Source organism: Pavona decussata, unplaced genomic scaffold (assembly GCF_977016875.1).
Source record: "Pavona decussata unplaced genomic scaffold, jaPavDecu1.1 SCAFFOLD_602, whole genome shotgun sequence".
NCBI classification, from domain to species: Eukaryota; Metazoa; Cnidaria; class Anthozoa; order Scleractinia; family Agariciidae; genus Pavona; species Pavona decussata.
In genome coordinates this window covers 3,613,132-3,636,157 of record NW_028145860.1, presented here as the reverse complement: position 1 = coordinate 3,636,157, position 23,026 = coordinate 3,613,132, and the positions used below count along the sequence as shown (strand labels likewise).

The 23,026-nt window shown below is 37.5% G+C and overlaps 3 protein-coding genes across 3 annotated transcripts; all 3 read left to right on the top strand.

The window, feature by feature from the left end:
* The first annotated feature begins 495 nt into the window (after positions 1-495).
* On the top strand, positions 496-11,106 carry LOC146449448 (uncharacterized). The gene is made up of 5 exons (XM_085101810.1): positions 496-658; positions 3,222-3,793; positions 4,146-4,392; positions 5,172-5,360; positions 5,623-11,106. The coding sequence occupies exons 1-5, from the start codon at positions 613-615 to the stop codon at positions 5,835-5,837; spliced, it is 1,269 nt and encodes a 422-aa protein (XP_084957936.1). The 5' UTR covers positions 496-612; the 3' UTR covers positions 5,838-11,106.
* LOC146449449 (protein BTG1-like) lies at positions 10,148-11,106 on the top strand. The gene has a single exon (XM_085101812.1). The coding sequence runs from the start codon at positions 10,148-10,150 to the stop codon at positions 10,697-10,699; it is 552 nt and encodes a 183-aa protein (XP_084957938.1). The 3' UTR covers positions 10,700-11,106.
* A 5,370-nt stretch (positions 11,107-16,476) lies between these two features.
* On the top strand, positions 16,477-22,152 carry LOC146449447 (ubiquitin-fold modifier-conjugating enzyme 1). Its single transcript, XM_085101262.1, has 6 exons — positions 16,477-16,636; positions 16,771-16,838; positions 17,573-17,636; positions 18,603-18,679; positions 19,779-19,869; positions 21,720-22,152. Exons 1-6 carry the CDS (start codon positions 16,490-16,492, stop codon positions 21,801-21,803), a joined length of 531 nt encoding a protein of 176 aa, XP_084957388.1. The 5' UTR covers positions 16,477-16,489; the 3' UTR covers positions 21,804-22,152.
* Positions 22,153-23,026: the final 874 nt, after the last annotated feature.

Sequence of the window (23,026 nt, the reverse complement as noted above, 5' to 3'; positions counted from 1 at the left end):
CAAAACCATTTCGTGTAAAAATTGACCAAAGATAAATGATGACATCAGCTTCGCGTTGAACATCTGATGAAATTTCTTAACCAATCAAGACAAATACTACATTTAAGGTTAAATAATTGGAATGCATGGCAATTTTCACAAGGATGCTAAATTTGGTCTCCTCTTTTGTCAGTGAATAGGTGGTTTTTTATTGCCACCATGTTGGTGTACAAAACCAAATAAAATTTGTTCACATAGTTTGCCTAGAAATGGAAGTTGACTCCCAGGGGACAAAAATATTTGTTCCTGACACCAGCATGGCTGCCATGAGGTCACGTGCAAACCAGAAAAAGGGTATGTTCAGAGGAAAAATAACCCACTTTTCCCCTGCTCTTTCTGGCTGCTGACCATGATCGAGCTGGGCTTCCCAATAACAATAATTTATGACACAAAATGAAAATAAAATCCATCTCAAAAACTTCACATGCTGTGAATGAGCAAAGGACTGGGATACAGCACGTGATCAGTGCGTGACATCATTTACTTCCTCCTCTTCCAGGAAAACTGGGGGCCGTAATTTGCGAAATCCGAAATCTTTCTGGTTGACCTCGAATTACCCTGTCTTTGAGAATCATGGCTGCCTTTTACCGTGCTTTTGCAATATGTGTGCTTTATACAGGTAAGGGGATTCATTCTTGTCTGCTGAACGAGAGTTTTTAGACCGATCGAATTCCAGCCGAGATTGCTTGGCGCGTGAAACTCTCGGTGGAGCAACGACCTCGAGAATTTGCATTGTTTCAGATTGTTTGGTTACGCGGTGAGCTAGAAATGGTCTCGATTTGACTAAAAGCATAAGAAGTTGATCATAAATTGTTGTTTTTATTCAGTATCATTCCTTGTTATCTTTCTAGGTGTGATAAAACATAGCTTCCTTTTGAGGTTAAACTAGCTTGAAGCTTAATTGAGACAATGAAGTCGTTTCAAATTTGTTCAATTGTAAATGTTCAGGTCCTATATGTTTGTCATTCTTTTTTAACATCTGTGTGATGTTATTCAATGAAATCGACCAAAACCCAAGTTTACTTTTCGAGTAGTCTATTCGCTTCACATGATGCAATACGCCTTTTCTTGGTAGCACCTTGCAAGCGTATTTGCACGCGGCAAATTTCAAGGGGTTAAAATAATTAATTATTGAAAAACTCCCGTAATTATTCCAGTTTACTTTTTACAATGACTGCATCAGCACTAAAACTAAAAATATCATTTTAGTGCCATCGCATAGATGCAGTTTGCCTAGCAGGAAGTCAGATAAAATGAAATCTATCTTGACAGCTTGGAAAGCGAAATGGCCAATTTACAATACAATACAATACAATACAATATTTATTTTGCCATATACAACAATTACATATGGAAAAGAAATGATGAAAATTGATGAAAGAAAATGAATGGCGAGAGAACCTGAAAGAAACCACGAGGTTTATAAAGTCAGGCTTCCTCAGTTTTAAAAAATAGCTATCTTATATTAAAATTACAATATGGACTTATGATAATTAACTTTGACCGCGCACACGTACACACACACACACGCACACACATATTAAGTAGATTAACGCTTCTTTGCCCTCAGTTTGAGAGAGAAGCATTTTTCCAAAATTCTTTAAAACCAGAAATATGAACATGTGGGAAGAAAATTAATATTGGGAAACTCAAAAGGCATTGCATTGCAATCTACATTTGTTTAGGAAAACAACAGGACAATATTAACTCAATAAACTATATATTTTGTGATGTACCTGACTGTCACCTTTCTGCAAGTTAGCCAGCCAGGTTGAGACACAAAAGGGGTACCCTTTTTCAGGCCGGACTTGTATACAAGGGTAGGGATTTGAAGAGGTGAATTGAAAAGGGTAGGGAAAGCTACCACTTGGGTGAGGCCAACCAAACAGAGAGGCATCTTTACTACTGTAGGCATGAGAAAGGGGTATCATTTTCTATGGAAGATATATGAAAACAGGGCTGTCAACCTCACACGTCTTCAAATATGGAGAATAGGACTTCCACGGCCGGCAATAACAAAGCGCCTTACAGAGGTGTCACTTCAAGGCAAAATTCGCGGGTTCAGTGGGGTGGGGGGGGGGGGGGGGAGAATTCAACAGTACCAGAAACAACACTAAACAGTTCAGAATTTATTGTCAGAAAGTCGAGTATACGACAAATAGCAAATTTCGTCAATTATCCGGGAGATTACTGACATAAATCTGGAGACCAGAAGATAAGGCTCAAAATCTGGAGATTACAGACATAAGTCTGGAGACCGGGAGATACAGTTCAAAATCTGGAGACTCCCGGATTATCCGGGAGAGTTGACAGCCCTGGAGAAGGTTGTCTATTCTGTCAATAAGGGTGTTTAAAAGGATTAGGGTTTGGACTTTTGTGTGAAGGCTCCCCATATAAAACATTCTTGAATGCCCTAGGTTCAACAAATTAACCTTGCTTCCCTGTATGTAGTCCATTGTATGGAGTACACCCACCCCTACCCCAGTCATATGCATCAATGCAGTAGTTTCAAGTTCAAGTTTCAAGTTTCTTTATTTTACATATTAATTAAACATGAACAGGAATTAGGGAGAAAGGAATGTGGGGGTGTGAAAAACAAAAACCCATGGGGTTAAAAAGTGTTTACACACCTGATCTCTTACTTAACAAAAGGATATCTGCATTTAAATTAATCTTAGTTAGCGAGCATACATGGAAATAAGCAAACATAGGTAAGTAAAATAGACGAATAAGTAATGAAAAGAAGAAAAAATAAATAAAATAAATAACTATGCAGGAAGCCAAGAAATCACTCTCAAGCTTCGGATGATAGCAGAATGATATTCTTTTAAATCTTATCTAGCTTTGAAGAGATGATATGCTTTATTTATTTATGTAAATGGTAATTCACAAAAGTTTTCCATCACTGCTTAATATGTGTATTAAAGCTATTGAATATGAAGACCTATTTAGACACTTTGATGTCTTTCTATTAGGTCGTTTTGATCTCAAAATCTATGCCAGAACCAGTCATCCAAGCATTTATCGTACTTTTCATTTTTTTTTTTTTTAATTTTTAAAATACTGATTGGAAAAGTTTTCTTCAATATTTTGTCTGTTACTTTAAGCATATTTTTGTAACTACACTGCTTCTACTGTTTCTTCCTCTATGTAACCTAATTTTTGTTGTTATTGTATTGTAGCTCTTGGTTTGGTATCCTTGGTTACAGCCCTTGACAAGACAAGCCCTTTGGCCACCATCACTCCAAGCCCAACAGCTTCAAGTATGACTTACTTAAGCGTGACTCCAACAACTTCCAAACACACGACTGTCACATCAACACTTCACCCAAACACAACTGCAACAACTTCCAAACACACAATTGTCACGTCAATACTTCACCCAAACACAACTGCAACAACTTCCAAACCCACGACTGTCACATCGACACTTCACCCAAACAGGACTGCAACAACTTCCAAACACATGACTGTCACATCAACTTTCACGCCATCTCCAACAGTGAAGCCCTCTCAGAACATGACTAGTTCTGTTACACCATCACATAGCATGACTACTATGTCACATAACAGTTCTGTCATGCCATCTCAGAGCAGAACTATCATGCCATCATCAACACACGCTGTACTGCCAACATCTTCTGTTCCTCCTTTGATGCCAAAGCAGGGTAACTTTTCTGTCAAATATGACAACGGTACAACATGCTTGGTGGCTGACATGGCGGCTTCCTTTGATATTGAGATAAATTCAAAGGTATGTAAATAGTTTCTTCCATTAACTTTAAAGTTTGGTTTAACTTGATATGTAATGGTGCTTACATGTTGTGTGAATGTTAGCACTGTAAAGGAGAAGCTACTTGTAATTGTTGCTCATACTCATTTAGTTATTGTCTTCATAAAACATTTGCAAACATTTCCAATTTAGGTTTGAAATTGGCAAGTTACACATTAAAAATCAGACTAACTTAACAATTTTTTTCATCCACAATATCAAAAGAGGCAAATCAGAGGAAATTAAAGACCAAACCACACAACAAACTGTTGGTTTAGGTGCCAGAGTTTGAAGCCTATAAATCAATTTATATTTACAATTCATTACTTCACAGAAATCAAGGATTTTGTTGCCAGTGAATGCTTCTGCAAGCGGAGAATGTGAAAATCTTACCATGCCGGCCAGTCAACCTTATATCAAACTCAGATGGTACACAATGCATGGTGAAGCCAACTTTACCATGCATTTTGTTAAATATAAAGTGGAAGGTAACAATAGAAATGCCAACGCCAACACCTCTGTTCAGTACTGGGCGGCTGCAAATTTGACATTCTCATTGGAAACTGAAGTTGGAGCCACTGGTAGGTCAACTTTTCTTCCAGATGTAGGTACTGGTATAAATCTTCCTCTCTTTATCTTTTTAGAAGTATATCTAATTTAGAAGAAGTGGGCAAATACAACCAAGTTGATCAAAAGAGTTTGCTTATTAACTCAAAGACAATAGTCGTGGAAAAGATTTTTTTTTTTCTGGAGTTCTTTGGCATCCACATGTACTCTACTTCATAGTCTGCATTTTCTAAGCATCACTGTGCAAAGTGTCCTTAGTAAGTTTTGAAGATGCTGGATCCATAGGAAAAGTGGCTGGCCATAAACGTTTAAGAAGGTTAACCATTGCCTGTTCACTTTTAAAGGGTACAAAGAAAGTCAGCTTTACAGCTTGCCCTTTGGGCAACTAGTTTTAGTTGTTTTATTTGAAACTCTGAGAAGTTTGTCATCTTCCTTGTAGTCCCTGGCTACAAAAACAGCAGTGTTTGTTTAATATTCCTTATAATAATGGTGGATTATGACAAAGTTGTGGTTCAAAATTAATGTGAACAAAGAAACAAGCAAGGAAATTTTTTTTGTCTCTGGGCTGAGCAAAAGATATATATGTATTTTTTTGTGGTAGGAAATATGAGTTATTATCATTTGAACAGGTATATGATTCTTTACAAGATGATTTTGAATTTATAAATGTTGTTCTGCATGGAGTGAATGGGGTTACTAATGAGAGACACATTATAAGAGGCAGGCCCTCGCCATTGCAGTCAACATCATTGTCAAGTTCCTTACTCTTTTTCTCTTATTTTTATTTATATAGCATCTGTCCATACTTTCCGTTCTGGAACAGAACGGTTGACGCAGTTGACAGCTGAACTTGGTCATGCATTTCAATGTAATACTTCCACTCCCTTCATCCTGACGGCCATCAATTCAACAGTGAATTTGTCATTAATTGACATTGAGTTTCAACCCTTTGCAATGCACGATGGGCAACTTAGCAAGAATGGTAAGGAGATGATATTAACCCTTTCACTCCAATGATCTGGAAGTTAATTCTTCTGACTGACTGACTGACTGACTGACTGACTGACTGCCATACCTTTTTTCTTTTTTTAAGTTAGTTCACAGAATTTGGTGCAACATCAAACAATATCACCTAGTTGATGATTTTCTTTATTCTGACTTATCACCTGTTCTGGTTGACAATGTATTAATAATGTAAGGAGAAATTACACACTGAGAAATTATTTCTGTTTTGTGTATCACAGTGGATTTGTGTGGTGGTCCAATCATAAAACCTACCACCCCACAAAAGCCGACAGCCACACCAACAGGCAAAACAACACCCAAACCAAAGGAAAGCCACGTTGTTGCAATCGCTGTTGGATGTTCACTGGCTGGGCTTGTCCTCATTGTGATCGTCGGTTATGTGATTGGCCGGCGCCGCAGTCGTAATGCTTCAGGAGGTTACCGCAAGCTGTAATCGTGGCAACAGTGCATTAGACAGGACGGAGTTGAGGCTAGCAAGCAAGCTTAATAACTAATAATTATTAAGTTGATTTGGTAGCTAATGAGGTAAAACATCATAACAAGATATAGTCTTGATCGTGTGTAATAAGATATTTTACACATTTTTTTATGTTGATTAGCTCTGTTACTACAGAGAAATTCATTTATTACACGGGTTTTTTAGCAACTATAAGTAAAATTAGTAAAGTAATAATAATATGTTATCACTACTTTATAGTTATTTTAAAAATGTTAAAGAGGGAATATTTTTTTTAAAGGTGATGTGAAGTGATACTGTCACAGGATTGAATTTGACTGTTGGTAAAACTTGATAAGCAACTAATTTGCAGTATTATTCCTGGGCTTACTTTTTGGTGCGAGGTTGTTGCATTATGTAAAAGTCCTAATCAGCTTTGCTAGTATCTATTTTATCGTCATTGTTGTCATAAAGTTGAATGAACTCCCATTAACTTGGTAAAGTTTAGCCAGTGTTCACTGTTGACAGTTTTTTTGTGCCCAAGGAATTAAGTTCATGCTCTAAATTTGTTGTATTTTACTCAAGTTAGTTTTAACAATTTATAACAGTAATTGAACTGAGTGGAGTGTAATTTGGTCTGAAATCATACGCATGATTTCAAAATGCGAGTTCGATTTGAAATCACAAGTATGATTTCAGACCAAAATTGCACGACACAAAGTTCAATTACCACTTTATTACCCCTATTTTGAAATCACAGGGTATTATTGTCAATATTAATATTCTATTTTTGTTACTTCATTTCCATTTTGATGGGCTAAAGAAAGGATGCGATTTAGAGCAAAAAATGATGCAATTTGGGAATAAATCGCACTGTTGAGAGCCAATCAGATTGCAAGGATCACCAGTGATTTCAAAATGGGTGTAATAAAATAATAAATTTATTATTGGTAGTGAGCTATTTAAATCAGTGATTGCATGAACTTTACTGTGTCTAAAACCAACAGGGAACCACCTTGTTTTCAAAGTACCCTTTCTTAAAAAAATCATTAACTTTGGTACTATATGGCTGTTTTAATGTGCCATGAGAAAATGACCATGAGATGAAATAGCTTTCTCTAATGGCAGGTGTACCAACTGCATTTCATTTTGTCCATTCTACCAATGAAAGTGTATTAGGGTTTCACTTTCAGTCTAGTACTTTAAGGAGAATAGAATTCAGTAAGGATGGGTGGTTTGCTTGTAACATGTTAACTTTGTAATCATTCAGCAAGCATTACAATAGTTTGTAAGGCTGAGTAGTTTGGTAATAGTATGTTTAAGTGTAAGATTAAATGCAAAGTTGAGAGAAGTTAGTTATGTTAGACATAGAAAACATTTAACACTTGTGAAGTGTTTCTAAAGTTAATGATATGCATTGTAAGGTCTTGTCTAAACAAGGTCAAGGTAGTTGCAAACTTCTTTAAATGCTTGGCATGATACCTTGTAGCTGTCTTTTTAAAAATAAATTGTTTCATGTTTGATGTAAGAACCTGTGAATACTTTTCCAAAGTTCTTTACTGCTATCTTCTGGTCCAGGTTCTTCTACACCTTTTTTTTAATTCACTTCCTGACAAGAAAAATTTCTAAATCCCTTCCTTAATTGTTCTTTTCACGAGTCTAGCATCAATGCTTGTTATCATCTTCACTCTGTACATAAGGCCATCACATTGTCTGTCAAACTCACCATGTTTTGTACCACCACTTTTGACCATATTCTAGCTTGCCCAAGTAATATTCGGCCTCCCTTCTCGCCCTTTGATTCTCAAAATCTAGGGGTTTTTGTATCTTTTTAAATTGGAGGTGTATCTTTTCCCAGTGAGCAAAAAGTTGTCTGAAATGTGATCAGTAGCAGAGTTTTGCAGTTTGTGGTATGTGCCTTTTTTCAAACTACTAGACTGGTATACCTTGACCCTGCTGTATCACTCCTTCACTGTCTGTCCCACGTCGGACAGTCTGAAAGCTCTGACTAGTTTTCAAAAAGAACTGTTTGTTTTTATCCCCCCCCCCCCCCCCCGGGCAGTTTCTTTGGCAACCAACATGCTAGACTTGCTTACAAGTCGAGCTTAGAGTGCGCGGAGCACGAGCGAGGTCCGTTCAGGTCCATTCAATGAGAAGCGAGCGAGCGACTTTGAGAAAGTCTACCAACACGCATGTAGTTTAAGATGGCCAACTGCCAGCAGTCATTATCTTCCAAGCTTTGCATATAATGCCATTGTCATTGTAGCTGCTGGGGGCACAAAGGTCTCACATATATTTCCATCCTTGCTGATGACATGTACCTGTCAATACATTGTGTTTCAATTTCTATTTATTGATTTGATTTTTTTTTAAAGTTTAAAATTTTAACTGGTGCTTTTTTTTTTTGTCAACTACATTAAAATTGAGTTTATTTGGTGGGTAAAATAATGCTTTGTAGCAGATGAGGTACAAGAGCTTCAGACTACTGGAACAATTTCTGTAAAGTAATGGGCTAGGTATATTGAACGATAGTTGATGGATTGGAACAGAGCTTTTAGGCCGAGGGTGATCAAAATCCATTCTGCCTCAAAACCTTTCCTCAAACACTCTGCAACTCCTCTCTGATCCCTATGTGTCTCAGTGTATCCTGTTCACCAGAAATCAAGACATTTAATTTTCAACTTCAAAAAGCTTGTTTGGCCCCACAAAGAGGTATCTTCTATTTTGCTTTTAACAAATGCTTATGCCTGAGGGAGGAGAGGGACAGGCACACACCAAAAATAACTGGTGCATGAATACTAGGAATAATGGTTTGGCCTATAGTGCAAAAACTGTGCCTGATCATAAATACTTTGCTCCCTCCACAGAAAAGAAAATGCACTGGTTTGACAAAATTGACCAAAATAAAAATTGAACCACAACATAATATATTTCTGAAAGGTAAACTGTAATGACCCATACAGGAAGGATTTGAACTCATTTCAGTAATATGCTTGGCCCAGAAGCTAAATGACCGGAACAGCGGCCCTGCCTACAAGGCCCCCAAGACAATTTTAGAAAGGAAAATAAGTGCTTCAAGCATCAGACAAGTAAGACGAAGACTTATTTAGAGAACTAAAAGGTAGTTGGCAAATCCATGGAAAATCTTTGTACTACCGGTATCTGTGTAAAACATCCTTTGTTAGTTGATTTTCGCCGAAACTCGAAAACTGCAGCTAGATATTGCCGTGGGGTTGTTCATTTCCTGCTACAATTGTTTTTCTCAGGGTTGAAGAAACAAAACGAGAGAGGAACCAGCGAAATACCAAATAAATCCTTCACTTAATTGAACTTTTTTATTCCCTACTCTGTGTGCTGGCACTTTGAATGCAAGCAAGCCTGGATTCCAACGTATGTTGGCATTAAAAAATGTAAAGAAATCCATCACCGGATCGCGATCGTGACGTGACGGAAACCGGAAATGTGAAGAGTAGACACAATTTCCATCCCACGCACACAGAGGTGCATACTGACTCGAAATCTTCCGAAGTAGCTTCGAATATCTCTAAACTTTGTAATCCTTTTTCTTTTGCGCCTAAATTAAAATGTTTGAGCCTCATATTTGCAATAATCGTTCTCATATCAAGGTGTGGATTAACGATGGTCGCGATTTGACGTAACGCGCCAAAGTGCGTGCATTGGACATGTAAAAACAGCTGATCTCCGTCACGTCTTCGGATCGGAGTGCGATTTCACCTTTAATTCAAGATTTCGCAACAAATGTATCTCCTGTCGAACTGTATATCACGTTGGAAATAGCCGAAATAAGTCATAAAATGAATTGGAAGTTCCTCCAGCTGTTTCAATTTCGGTTTCGTGAATCGCAGCTGTAGCCAGTTCGATATTTTTGGCCAACATCAGAAAAACAATTGATAGCGATTACGTAGTCAAAACACGTGTGTTGCGTCAGATACCCACCCTGGTTACCAAGGCGACCTAAGAACCCCTTTTGTTCGATCTGGCTTCTGATTGGTGCGGTTTGACGCACATTCTATTTTTGGCTTGCAAATTTTCCCCCGAAGTGTTTGTTACGCGAAAGTTCGTGGCAAGCTTGGATAAATACAGCCGATAAGAAAGCGTCGAGTTATTGTGAAATTCAGAACGTCTCAAGAAACTGAAAGTGGTACTCTCCCTTGTTAGACTGAAGAGATTTAGGCGGAAATTACCTGTTGATTACAGGCGAGGAAAGAAAACGAGTATATTACACGTTTGTAGCTGGAAGCTTGAAAGCCTTTTCAAAACGTTACCAAAAGAGCGCCAGAACAAACATGAAAGACGAAGTGCGAACCGCCATCAAGTTCCTTTCCGAGGTTCTTCTTAGAAACTCCAAAGTGAACGAAGAGCAAGTTCGAAAATTTAAGGACACATTAGAACAATTAATGATCACGAAATTCCAGAACCATTGGCATCCGAGCAAGCCATTAAAGGGAAATGCGTTTAGATGCCTCAACATCGACACCACCGCCATCGACCCTGTTTTGTTAACGGCAACGAAAGCGAGTGGGATCTTGCCGACTGTTCTGTTAGAAGTTTTCCCTGGAGGGCTCGCCTTATGGGTCGACCCCGGTGAAGTGTCGTGTAGAATAGGAAAAGGTTCCATTTGTCCGCTTTATGGTGGTCTAACGAACACTCTACAGCAAGTTAACAGTCGAACGCCACAACGGCCGCTCCAGCATTTCAACACCAGTTACCGCCAATGTTCTTCGCAGTCCAACTTCAAGCAGTCGCTGTTTCCAAGATATCAAGGCAACAAAGAAAACTTCGAAAAGTATCACTGGGTTAGCAAAGACTATGCAAAGAGAACGGCTGAAGTGTTTTAGCTACAATGATAGATTTTCATCGGCTGCCCTTATTTAAATTTCGACGATGGACTTGGAAATGTCTTCATCATGCAATGCACACGAATGTTTTAAAGTTTAATATAGAATGTTTTAAGGTTCCTTGTACATAGGCATACAATTTCTATGTTCATAACTTTTCCAGAATATAATAATTAACCTTGTATTAAAATGGGAGAATTTTTGCTTATATTTTTCACCAATACCTAGGAATTATGGTTAGCAATTTAATTTGTAAATTTGTACAAATGTGAAATAATATATTGTTGGAAGCTTCCCTAGGAGCGAAAATTGTGAAATAAGATTTACATACATAGTGTTTCATATTTTGTACATGAACAAGTTGAAGTTTTATGGCTTAATAAAAAACATTCAATTGCTGCAGTGAACATGAAGAGTGTCATGTTGATGTTTTCAAATCCGGTTCGTAAAGGTTGGGTGCCCCAACATGAAATGTCTAACATTTCCGTTTGTGGGATAATCAATATAAGAAATAGCCCTTGTGACGAGTTTGCTAGAACATTGATAGGTGATTGGAAAGAATTTTCCTGTAGTGGTTAGCCACTTGCATACGCATGTTCCCATCTTGTCTGGCTACCCCTTAGGGGAAGAATTAGGGTTATTTTCATTTCCGTATTCTTGTTCATCAAGTTTGAAAAGTCTGGCTGTTATCATTTGTTGTGCACCGTTTTGGATAGAGCTTTTATTAGAATTGAATGTATTTCCATGTGCTTTGACAGAGGCTCTGAGGTGAGCACGTGGTAATTTGTGTTAAATCCTAGACTAAGTGTCTTGTGGATTCAGGTCACTATCCTTGTTCTTCAAACTGAATTGGAACTTCTAAATGTATTTGTGAGGGTTCAATAATTGGAGAATGTCAAAAATGAGGGAATACTTGCATTTCCCCCTCTGATGCAACTATTACTCAAATATACAAAGTTAACTATCCAGCATTCCAGACTCACATAAACCCTTACTCAGCTGAATCCATCCTTGTACGGGTACAAAATGTGTTAGCATTCTTTTTTCTGATTTGACTATCTAATTTTAAAAGGCAATCCTAGCTTCAGGAAAAAATAGAAACATTATGATATCACTGTGGTCAAGCTTTGAGACAAATTTTAAGCCTTCAGGGTAATGAATCATGAAAAAAGAATTTACTCTGCGTCTCCACGTGTTAAATTATTGGTGATATCATTGATGTTAAATAAGTGTATTTTGAGAAACAATTCTTTGATTATGTTTTCTGTTTTTTATTTGTACAGAATTTCTGAGGCAATCAAGTTTTTATTATTTTTTCCTACACTTAACATTTAAGATTGGGTATCATTTTTCTTAGTATCTTCAGTCACAAACGGGTATTTCTTTATATCTTTTTGCATATCTTATAAATGTCAGAAGAAATGAGATTATTTTTTGCTCACAGTATTTTTTAAAGTCAAATTTTGCTGTACGACATAAGTAAGGTTACATTTTTCTTCCAAAGTAATGCAGAATCTACCTCTAAATGTGTGTTGTTGTTGTTGTCGTTGTTGTTTTTTGTTCAGTTACGAAGATAACTAATTTACTTTCATCTTTCCAATAATGACATCACTGACAAATTTAGGCATTGTACAGGAACAAGTTGCGATGATTACAAGTGCTTGTACATCGCTTATCGATTTGATTTAACCTGTTAAATAAAGAAATCGAATATTCCAACTTTCTTGCCACATAGTGAAGAAACTGAATTCTGTAGTATTTTTTCTGTAGGACTCCCATGCTCAAAGCTTTATTGCCAGAGGGGAAATACAAAAGTACAAATTAAACCAGTGAGTTAACAAATAAAAGGTTAGTTTGAAAGCTCAAAACGAAACCATCGACCATCGAGCTTGCATCTTCCGTACCGATACGCTATACAAGGGTGCTAACCTGTCGCCCAGTTGAAAGCAATCTGCACTCAACACTAAATTTAGACAATCTGCCCGAATAATCGAATGAAATTGAATCTTTTGGTTCAAGCTTCTTACAACCTTCTTCTTTGGGAAGTAACCGAACGCAGTAACTTGAAGAAGTTTTAAGTGGAGAATTCATTGAGAGATATATAGTATTCAAAAGCTCGGAAAGCTAACGAATGCGGCTGGGGATTATTAGACTTAACAAAGAACCATATGAGAACAAATTGAAAATAACCTTTCCCCGAAGCTAGAGGGGGGGGGGGGGTTATACTCGTCAAAAGGCTTCGCTCCGAGGTCTAAACCCTTACCCTCAGTTTAACAGAAAAGATAACCCTTTCATACACGTAAGTATTAAACGCAATAAGATTCCAACTTTTAAGTCTACGGATGGATTCTAAACATTCAGAATGAAAGCTATTGATCCGACTGCGTTACTGTGGTGCTGATTGTTACAATAGGCCTTATCACGGTTTTCGACGCCATTTTGACGGGTAGGCAAACAGGCTTGAAATAACAGTGTTTGTGTGGAAATCTGATGTCAAATAATTTTCATAAAACATCGCTTCTGAAAAATTCATGAATTGGAAACTTTTGGCATTAGGAAAAGGATTTTAAGAACAAAATTGGGGGATGTAGCTGTAACAGAAAGCGTCCAGTCGAGTTTTGAACTTTCCATACATTTCTCTGTATTTTTTCCCGCGAACTATTTTTAGTACCAGTTCACGGCTGGTTCGCTTTACAGACAATTGTATGGAAAGTTCAAAACACGACTGGACGCTTCCTCGCACAGCTACATCCCTCCAATTTCGTTCTTAAAATCCTTTTCCTAGTGCCAAAAGTTTCCAATGAATTTTTCAGAAGCGAGGTTTTATGAAAATTATTTGACATCGGATTTCCATACAAACACTGTTATTTCAAGCCTGTTTGCCTACCCGTCAAAATGGCGTCGAAAACCGTGATAAGGCCTATTCTTCCTCTTCTCCAGTCATCTCCACATTATACATTAGGAAAATAAAGGTATTAAAATAACAGAGAAAGGGCCAAAAATAGAAAGAATAATACTTAGCCCAAAAGATGGAAAAAAAACCAAGGATCATATAATATTGGTTTTCAATCGAGAGATTCAGTATAATATACTAGAACATAAACACACATGGTAGACACGGAACTAAACTATTAGTGAGGGCAACAGAGCAAAATAATTATACAAAGTCAAACTTAATATTGGGAAAAGTAGAATTTCAAAAGAGCTTTCTTAAATAATTTCGTGTAAGGTTTTGTTGGAATATTTGGAGGAGTGTCATTCCAGAAATACCGCCTAATAATAGAAGGACAAAATTTACGGATATTAATTATTTTGTACAAGGTGGTTGTAGCTTTTGAGTTTGGGTGAAAGCCTTGAGTTTTACCCTTCAAATGTTTCGTCTCTAACTCGTAATTTATCAGGCGTCGAAAAGAGGTTCTGCCAGCTTGATAACTCGAACAGCGAAGTCGCCAGTCAAGGTAGATACTCAGTTGGTCCCAAAACATTTTTACTGAACTGAGCGGCAGTTGTTCTCCAACAACAATTCTTCCTTGTGCATTTACTTTCTTATTACTTTAATGGCTGTTTTCGTTACTCTTCCGTTTTAACGAATCTTTGCAAGCTCTTCAGTGATACGTGTGAAAATAACGAATCGTTGCATTGGCGGTTGTTGTTGTCAAACCCTAGTTTTATTTTTTTATTTTTATTATTATCATTTCTTTTTTCTTTTTTTTTTCTTTTTTTTTTTCTTTTTTTTGTGAAGACGATCAAGTGTTCGATCCCTGGTCACATGTTTTCAACAGATGTTTTCGAGCATTCGATCGCTCACTAGACCAAACACAAGAGACTTTGTTTTGCAGATGTTTAGAGTTTTCCCATGGCTCCCACACAAAAACAATTTCACGTGTTTTCTAGACCAGGTAAATTAAGGCGAATCTCGTGCAAGGACGTCAGAGAGCCCAAGAAAACAAAACATTCGTTCACAGCTGTTTCTAACCTGTGATCAGGCGTTCTTTTTTCGGTGGAGCACGAAAGTGTGGCAGAAAAAGAACGCCTGATCGCTGGTTAAGCTGTTTCTTATTCTTACCCATAATCATTGGCCAAAATGTCTTCGGTATATTTTTATGCACAAGTTTTATCCTCATCTTTCAGCTGTTTAGAGTTCTCGCACATACGATGGAAACTTCCTGAGAGTTAGACAAGAGTCAGTGACATACTATATAAATGCCCTTTACAATCGGCTATACGAACCCGATAATCATTGCACATGAAAATCTATATAATATGGCTCGCATCCTTCAATCCCGCCATCCCTACCAAAATTTTGCCTCAATCCCGTATTCCCAAGGGTTTTTATCGGCTAATCCCGATCCTGGTCATATGTTCTTTACCTCAATGGTACAAAGACCGCGGAGGGGAGGCTAGCCCCCCCACTCCAAAACCCCCTCCGCGAGCCCCGTGGTAAAATCATTTTCAGTAGGTTTAGCTTCTCACAGCAAACTCAAGCACTCACACTTAGGTTCAATTAGCTGTACATTTGAATCTCTTTTCCACCAAAACGAAGGTATCGGCCTTTAAAATTCTTTTTACATTTATCTATATAATATGGCTCGCACCCTCGATCGTCAACTAACTTGTTTTTTACTTTTCTGTTGTTTGTTGTTGTTTTATATATATTTTTTGCATCTTAATGGTCTACTATAATTAGCTACAATTGGCTCAGCTGTTGTAGTCTCCCTGTCTACGCGCCAGTTATTATTTTTCTGTTTTCCTGTGCGGGAAGGCGCAGCAAAATAAAAAAATATCAAAAAACATCTGTCGTAAGACTAATGTTGTTGTTCCTCTGTTTAGACATTAAACGGCAAAACAAAAACTTCAAACCAGTCGCATCTTTAAGCCGGTCTCGATCGGTGAAAAAAATAACCGTAAACAAATACAACTGGCTGACTTGCACGCCGGAGTGAAGGCAACAGTGAGATATATGAACCTCTTTATACCTAGTTTTAAAAGCTCGGCACGATAATTCTGCTCCAAGTATAAACTCAGTGGTTAGAGGATCCGGCGACCGGTGCACGCCGGGATGTCAGGGGTTTGATTCCTACATCCGGGACTCAGATGCTTTCTAAGCCCGAGGTTGTTATGCGTGGTGAATATTACATTTTAATGACGAAAAAAAAAAGTTTGCTGCAAGTTGTTCCCTGGTTATCGAACCTAATTTGACATGCAAACTCAAGCCCTGTTTGAAAATAAGGAATTTTACGTTGTTGTATATTGGAACCAATGTTTTGGTTTAAACTGAACAATTATCATAACGCATCGACATATAATAATCAGTTTTTTGTAATGTTTGGGGTGTTTTGGCTTTTGCCGCAATGACTAGTCTCAGCCGGGTCGTCTTGCTCCACACCTACATAGCTCTACATGAAGTACCGTTCCCATATATATCAAACAGAAACCACACTCAAACGTGAAGGATGTTCGAATCATTTGCGCGTGTGATCTAGCCTTCCCCCCTTCTCCCCTCCCCTTAGGAAGGCCTGATACTAAGGCTACGTGTGATCAGTTTAGCTTTCTTGACAGCAGTGCTTTCGTTTCTTTGTACCTTTTTTTATCATCATAAAGCAGATCAGCCTTGGTCTTTTTATATTATGCAAAACAATGACAATTTAACAAGCTCCAATGTACTGTGCTGCCCTGCCTGATATGGACCAGGGTTCCTCCCTTTGTTCAGCAAATGGTCCCGTCACCAAGCTTCGCGCGTATGCAAGCAAGTGGGTCTGGGCATTACCGAGATGTTCCGCGTGTGCTAACATGAAGGGGCACTTTCATATCAAAATGGTGGACGAAGCGACAAAGAAAACTGTCGCTTCCATTCCAACTCTAAAAACAAAAGCCGGTCCTCGAGATAGCGATGCTTGGGTGATGAGGTTAAAAGAAGAATATACAAGTCTTATTAAGGTATGTGTCTTGTTGTTAAGATATATAATTCACTCGATTTATATTGGCTATAAAGGCACTTCACAAAAACTGACGTGTCCAGTTTAATCAGCTTGTCTATCAGTCTAATGTTAGTTTATTTTTCTTCCTTGTAGTATGTTAGTAATAACAAAGAAGCCGATAATGACTGGTTTAGACTTGAATCAAACAAGGAAGGAACAAGGTGAGATATTTCTTTGTTTAACTAAATTAAATCTTGATCTGGATAATCCTTTGATAACAGTTACTCTGAAGATTCGTGATCTTAAATATCTTCACCTCTCGTGCTGAATTTTCTTTTAATACTTCACATGCATATATAAAAGCTGCGAAATAAATCTTTACTAGTCCTGGCATGGGGGATCATGCAGACCATTATCATCATCATCATGTAGTAATTCTGTTGTATTGTCAGCATACCTCTCTATGTCCACATAATGGTGTTACATGTTAAGGCCCACTCAAACGGTTTCAAAATTTGACCAACATTCGTTCAACAAAAGTTGAACAGATATTGGGCGAATGTTGAATGGGGTGTTCAAACGGCTGCAACACAATACAACATTTTGGAGAACAAAACAAATAATGTTTTAGGGATGTTGAATGAAAATTTAAACTGATTTAAATTTGATTCAACAAGCTTTCAACATTTTTTTTTACGCTTTCAATGATGTTGAACAACATTTTCAAATGCCCCCAAAATTTGGTTCAACAAATTGTTGAAAGCATGTTGAACCGAATGTTGAAACCATTAAAATGGGCCTGTATATGTTAAATTGTGGGTTTGTATGCTTCTAAACACTGAATGAGAATGTGGTCAGTTATGGGTAAATTAAATCTTTTTTTTTTATATAGTGTTTTTGGCTTTTTTATGTTATTTAGCATATTTATTATTTCTACCATTTGTTTGCTTTGTAGATGGTTTGGTAAATGCTGGTATGTCCACAACCTTTTGAAATATGAATTTGACATTGAATTTGATGTAAGTTGTTTGTTCTTAATTTTTGAAACTAGTACCTTAGTGATAGGTTTGGTTTTTGTAACTAGATATCAGTTTTCAATTTACAGTAAATCCGCAAATAGGTTCCTGTCCCTCCCCTACCCCAGCAAATAAGTGCCCCCTTCAAGTAAGCACCCACTCCTCGCCACTCCTTTTTCCAGGGTATGTACTGAAACAACAAAAGTTGAGTATAGTGTTCATTGTGGTTAATATTACTCATTGTTTTGTTCAATAATCAGTAATTCTGAATCAAAGTTGAACTACACTTGATGTTGCAAGTTGGGTTGTTGTTTATGGACAAAAAAGTGTTATTAATAGCACAAAAATAAAGGGTTTTGCTAAAAGGTGGCCTGCAGCCCACCTCAAAGCCCACAGCCTGGGTAATTTTTTTACGCCCACTTCAAGCTGGCAGATACTATAAATCACACATTTAGCTACTTTTTCCTACTTTTTATAGTTAGAAAAAGAAATAACTGAAGGAAGAGTCAAACGGAAAGTCCAAGCAGGAACCTTGCCACTAGACTACTGACAACTGACTGCCACAATCAGTAAATTTTTGGCTAGATATCATACCCCAAATATAACTTTAGGCTAATGGCAAGCTTCCTAAGCTTAATTAGGCTAACTAGAGTGCTATTCATGCTAGCCAGAGTGTTATTTTGCTAGTTACCAGTCTGTCACAGTAAGTGTCCACCATCTTGAAGTGGGCGTAAAAACAAAAAACAACAACAACAAAATTGACCAGGCTGTGAACTGTGAAGTGGGCTGCTGAGCCGTAGGCTTTGAGGTGGGCCCACGGGCCGTGGGCTGCCAGGCTGCGGGCCACCTTTTAGCAAAACCCTCAAAATAAATAACCTTTGGCCACAATATGGGAAAAAATTAAATCAAAAATAATATTTTTTATTAATGGAAATTGTGTATTAAACGTGATACCTTTGTTCTTGTCAGATCCCAATTACATACCCCACAACAGCACCAGAGATAGCCATTCCAGAACTTGATGGTAAAACTGCCAAAATGTACAGGTAATAGACATATTCCTTTTGCTCATATTATTAGGGAGCTTAAGCACAGATGTTTTTGAGCCATGGACAGCAACTGGAACTTGAATTTTTCCCTTTTTGGAGCGTTTTCACGCTGTCGCATTTGTAACGTCAAGCCACAGTCATCAACAAGAGCTTTCCTGTCCATGGAAACATTCGACTTCCGGTTGCCGTCCGTGGCTTACGAACATCTGTGCTTAAACTCCGTATTAACTCTGGGGCACCTACTCAATTAGTTCTTTAAGCTATTTGGGTTTCCCAAACTTCACGCAATTAAACATGTATTCAATTTTTTTTATTTTTTTTTCTTCCTTCATTTTTTTTAATCTTTTTTTGGTAACAATGAATTGTAAATTATTTTTGATTCTTCCTCATTACTCTATGTAATTTGTCTTCTTTATACTAATCTATGTTACCTAGTTTTAAAAAAAAATAATAATCTTGTAATATTCGTGTGAATTAAATAAATTGACTTGACTTGACTTGACATAGACATCCCTATAATGGGACCTTACCCAAACATAGGCATTCCTAATCTCAGGATTTGAAGACAAGACACATTTTAAATCAAATGAATGTCAGAAGGGACTTTAACCAACCACAATGGTAACTACAACAAAAATGTCACTTGAAAATATAAGTTCACGTTTACTTTCTAGAACTATCAAATAGAAGAAAGATCCTCGCAGTTAGTACGCAACTTAAGCAGTTGCGAAAAGAAAGCCTGAAAAAAAAAATTCAGGCTTGACCTATGTTGCAATTGTTTCAATTTGTTCATCTTATGCATTGGGGCAGAGCTATCCAGGAACAGGATTGTTAGGAAGTTCTGTGTTCAAGTTATGACAGAGAATGTAAAATTTCATGACATGAGCTCACATTCTCCACAAAAATTATGTTGAATTTGGTCATGTCACATTGTTGGTTTGCTGAGGACGGCAAAGAAATGTACAAAATTTTTGTAATGCATGTGCCGGGCTATTGTTTTTATCATCATATTCCATTGTATCGTGGCATTCTCTTTGTCGTCACCGCAGTAGCTGCTTAAACTCCCTTGCCATTGAATCAAATTATTGCATTTCAGGGGTGGAAAGATTTGTATGACAGATCATTTTAAACCTCTCTGGGGACGAAACGTCCCGAAATTTGGAATAGCACACGCCATGGCTCTTGGGGTGAGTAGATCTACTTTTTAACTTTTTTTCCCTTTTTTTTTTTCTTTTTTGCCTTTAAAAGCCAACCACTCCAAAGGCTCCAAACAATTTTCAATTTTAAAGCTTTCTTAAAAAATACAAAACTATTCAAGGAGCTCAATCTTGCTGAGGGGAACGGCTAAAAATCTAAGCGGCGTAGGATGCGGAATAAAATGCCTGTGAGGCCTGTTATTAAGCCTTTATGGCTTTTATTTCGAGTCCTGGGCCAACCAAACACAATGCGAACAATGTTTTATACCTTGCCACTATTTACCTCTGCATTCACGAGTTGGCTCACCGGAGCCTTTGGTTCTGTTACTGATGTACTACAGTAGTGCTCTGTCACCAGATACTCCAGCATTCCATTGAGGGACCTGGGGAGGATAGTTATACAGTGGAACCCCAAAATATGGCCAACTTGTTAGTGTGGCCACCTTAATTACAGCCACTTTTTGTTCCGGTGAAATGCCCTTACATTTCCTTATAAGAGAACTGTGTTAATGCGGCCAACTGCCACATCGTAAAATCTGAATTATGTGTATATTTCTTTAAAAATTCACCCCTTCAATACAGCCACTCAAACCAAATTTGCAGCATTCAAAAGGACAGATAAGTGACAAGCGAAAAGCAGTTTGTTCCTGTTTGTAAAATTCAGTTAGAAAATTTGTAACTGAATTTGTGATGGACAATGTAACTTAACTGAAACAGAACTGAACTACTGTACATTAACATTGTAAGATAACTATCTTACTATGTTAATATACAGTAGTTCTGTTTCAGGTAAGTTATATCCGGATTCTGGATGCTTAATAACAGGCTGTTGTTCAGGGCCCAGTTGTTCAAAGCCTGATTAAGCTAATCCTGGATTAACAGGAACTTTGGTTCCAGTTTTAATTACAAACCAACAAATGTTGTTCAAAAAGATTTTTGTCCCTCAGTTTTGATTTAGACTTCTCTTTACCATAAGCTTAAAAACAGCTTTTAAAAACATTTTTTAACGAGTGAGATGAAAACATTGGTTAACTTTTAATTGTGGATTAGCGTCAATCGGCTCTCGAACAACCGGGCCCTGAAGTGCAACTGTGATATAACTGTCATGACATCACTTAAAAAAGACCAAGCATGAAATTTGGCCCTACCCCGTTGATGCGACCACCCCGCAGCCAAATTTTCATGGGCCGTTGGTGGCCTTGTAGACAAGGTTCCAATGTACTGTGATGGACATGCATCCCATGACTGGCATGAAACTAAACTGAGGAGATATATATGAGAACTATTGATTATTTCATGATTTTGTGTAGTTATCCTTTTCTGTACGTAAGACATACCTTGTCAGTCATAAGTGATTTGTTCATCCACAAAGTAAAAAAAGGTACTGTGGAATTTTCCTGGGAAATTTCTTGGTGTTTGCATTGGATTTTTTTGGCTACTTGAGAGCTATCTTGCGAAAATTCACTTTGAGCCTTTCATAGTTGTTTGTGAGACAGTAAAATTGATCCTTTGCACAGCTCATAGCAAGTGTTAACTAATTCAAGGATGACTGGCAGTACTTGTTATATATGTTTATCATATCTCTCAGTTAGTACGCGTGGTGTGATTGGTTAGTTTTGTGGGCCGTTTTTCACTATACAACCCACTAAGTTTGAAAGTTTAGACATCCTATTACAAATCCTATTTATGCCTTTGTGGTACACTACATGAAAGTAACCAAACGTCTCTATTCTGCTCTGTACTGTGTGATTGGTTTCATTGTTTAAGTGTCACAGAGTACATCAGTAGTGCTATTAAACGACACTGCCATTAAATGTTGTTTTCTTGTTGTTGCTTTGTAGCTTGGTCCCTGGTTAGCTGTGGAAATCCCTGATTTAATAGACAAGGGATTGATTGAATACAAAGAAAAAGCTGCAAGTAAATAGTTGATCAATGAATGTAGTGGGAAAACCCAATAAACACTCAAAAGAGTTTGGAGAAAATTTTGTGATCAGTATCAAATTTCTCCTTGTAATGTGAATGCTTATTCAACCCCTGAGGTCATGAGAATTAAGGATATGATCACCCAAGGTGAATTTTCGGATACTTTAATAACTTCTCCCTAGTAGCTTTGTAAGAAAAATATGGAAGAAGATAGGAGAATTTGTTGATATTAGGGGTTAAAGGGTTTATGCATTTCATAGAAAGTAGGAGCTTAAAAGGTTGGTCAATATGACCATGAGTTTTTGTAGATTTAACCATTATTGCATCACAATTACACAAACAGAAAAAACAGCATTGAAGTCAACATTTAATTTGCGTACAACTGACCATGGGGAAGGGAATATAGTTTCGTTTACTTTTTGTTTTTTCATAACTAGCCTTCATTTCGCTTCCAAAAACTTTGATTTTACCTAAGGCATGTTTTGAGAATTTTAGTTTTTATTTCAGTCTGCAAGCATGCTTTACCACTAAACGAACGAAAAACGTAGAAAAGGAAGGAGAAACTTCCTCTTCTCGCCTCCCTACCCACCCCACCCCCTGCAATCCCTAGAAGAGCTTGCGGGGTATACTTAGGATCAGTAGCAAGGAAAGGCCGCACCGTGGGAGGGAGGGAAGGGGCTTCTTACTTCATACATTAGTTTGAGTTGTCATCTTCTGAAAAGCGAACGTGCTCAATTACAAAGGCTTGCCTTATAATTGATGTTTAGGCGTATTCTTTTTGTGGGGAATATTTCTCTGGAACGTAATGTGCGGTATTATTATGTTTTTAAAATTGTGTGACGTGAATAAGATGCACGTACTCACTGATTTAAATACTTATATTAGGGTACATTTCCGTTTGCCTGAGGAAACAATCTCTACACTTCAGACAATTGACTCTCAGTTTCTGTGACATTGTCATAAAAACTTCATTAAATCGGTTTATACAACGTGCTATTATGCCGGAACAAAATAAACTGAAACGTGACGATAAAGAGACCTCTAGACCAAAAGACGTGCGGAGATGGATTTTTTTATCTCTATTTTTTAGTCTGATTCAAGACCGGATAATGGCGGAAAGCATTTAATCCTTTTCATTCTTAAAAAATTGTATTTTGCAGGACAACCGAAACAAATATCACTTGAAGGAAAGCACCGCTCAGTAGCTTTCATTTGAATGTTCACA

Bases quoted from the DNA above. Each gene is read 5' to 3' on its own strand.
- LOC146449448 (XM_085101810.1), top strand. From the start codon at position 613: ATGGCTGCCTTTTACCGTGCTTTTGCAATATGTGTGCTTTATACAG. The intron at 3,794-4,145 runs GTATGTAAATAG...ATTACTTCACAG, and splicing joins ATATTGAGATAAATTCAAAG to AAATCAAGGATTTTGTTGCC. The intron at 5,361-5,622 runs GTAAGGAGATGA...TGTGTATCACAG, and splicing joins TGGGCAACTTAGCAAGAATG to TGGATTTGTGTGGTGGTCCA.
- LOC146449449 (XM_085101812.1), top strand. From the start codon at position 10,148: ATGAAAGACGAAGTGCGAACCGCCATCAAGTTCCTTTCCGAGGTTCTT.
- LOC146449447 (XM_085101262.1), top strand. From the start codon at position 16,490: ATGAAGGGGCACTTTCATATCAAAATGGTGGACGAAGCGACAAAGAAA. The intron at 16,839-17,572 runs GTGAGATATTTC...TTTGCTTTGTAG, and splicing joins TCAAACAAGGAAGGAACAAG to ATGGTTTGGTAAATGCTGGT. The intron at 17,637-18,602 runs GTAAGTTGTTTG...TGTTCTTGTCAG, and splicing joins AATTTGACATTGAATTTGAT to ATCCCAATTACATACCCCAC.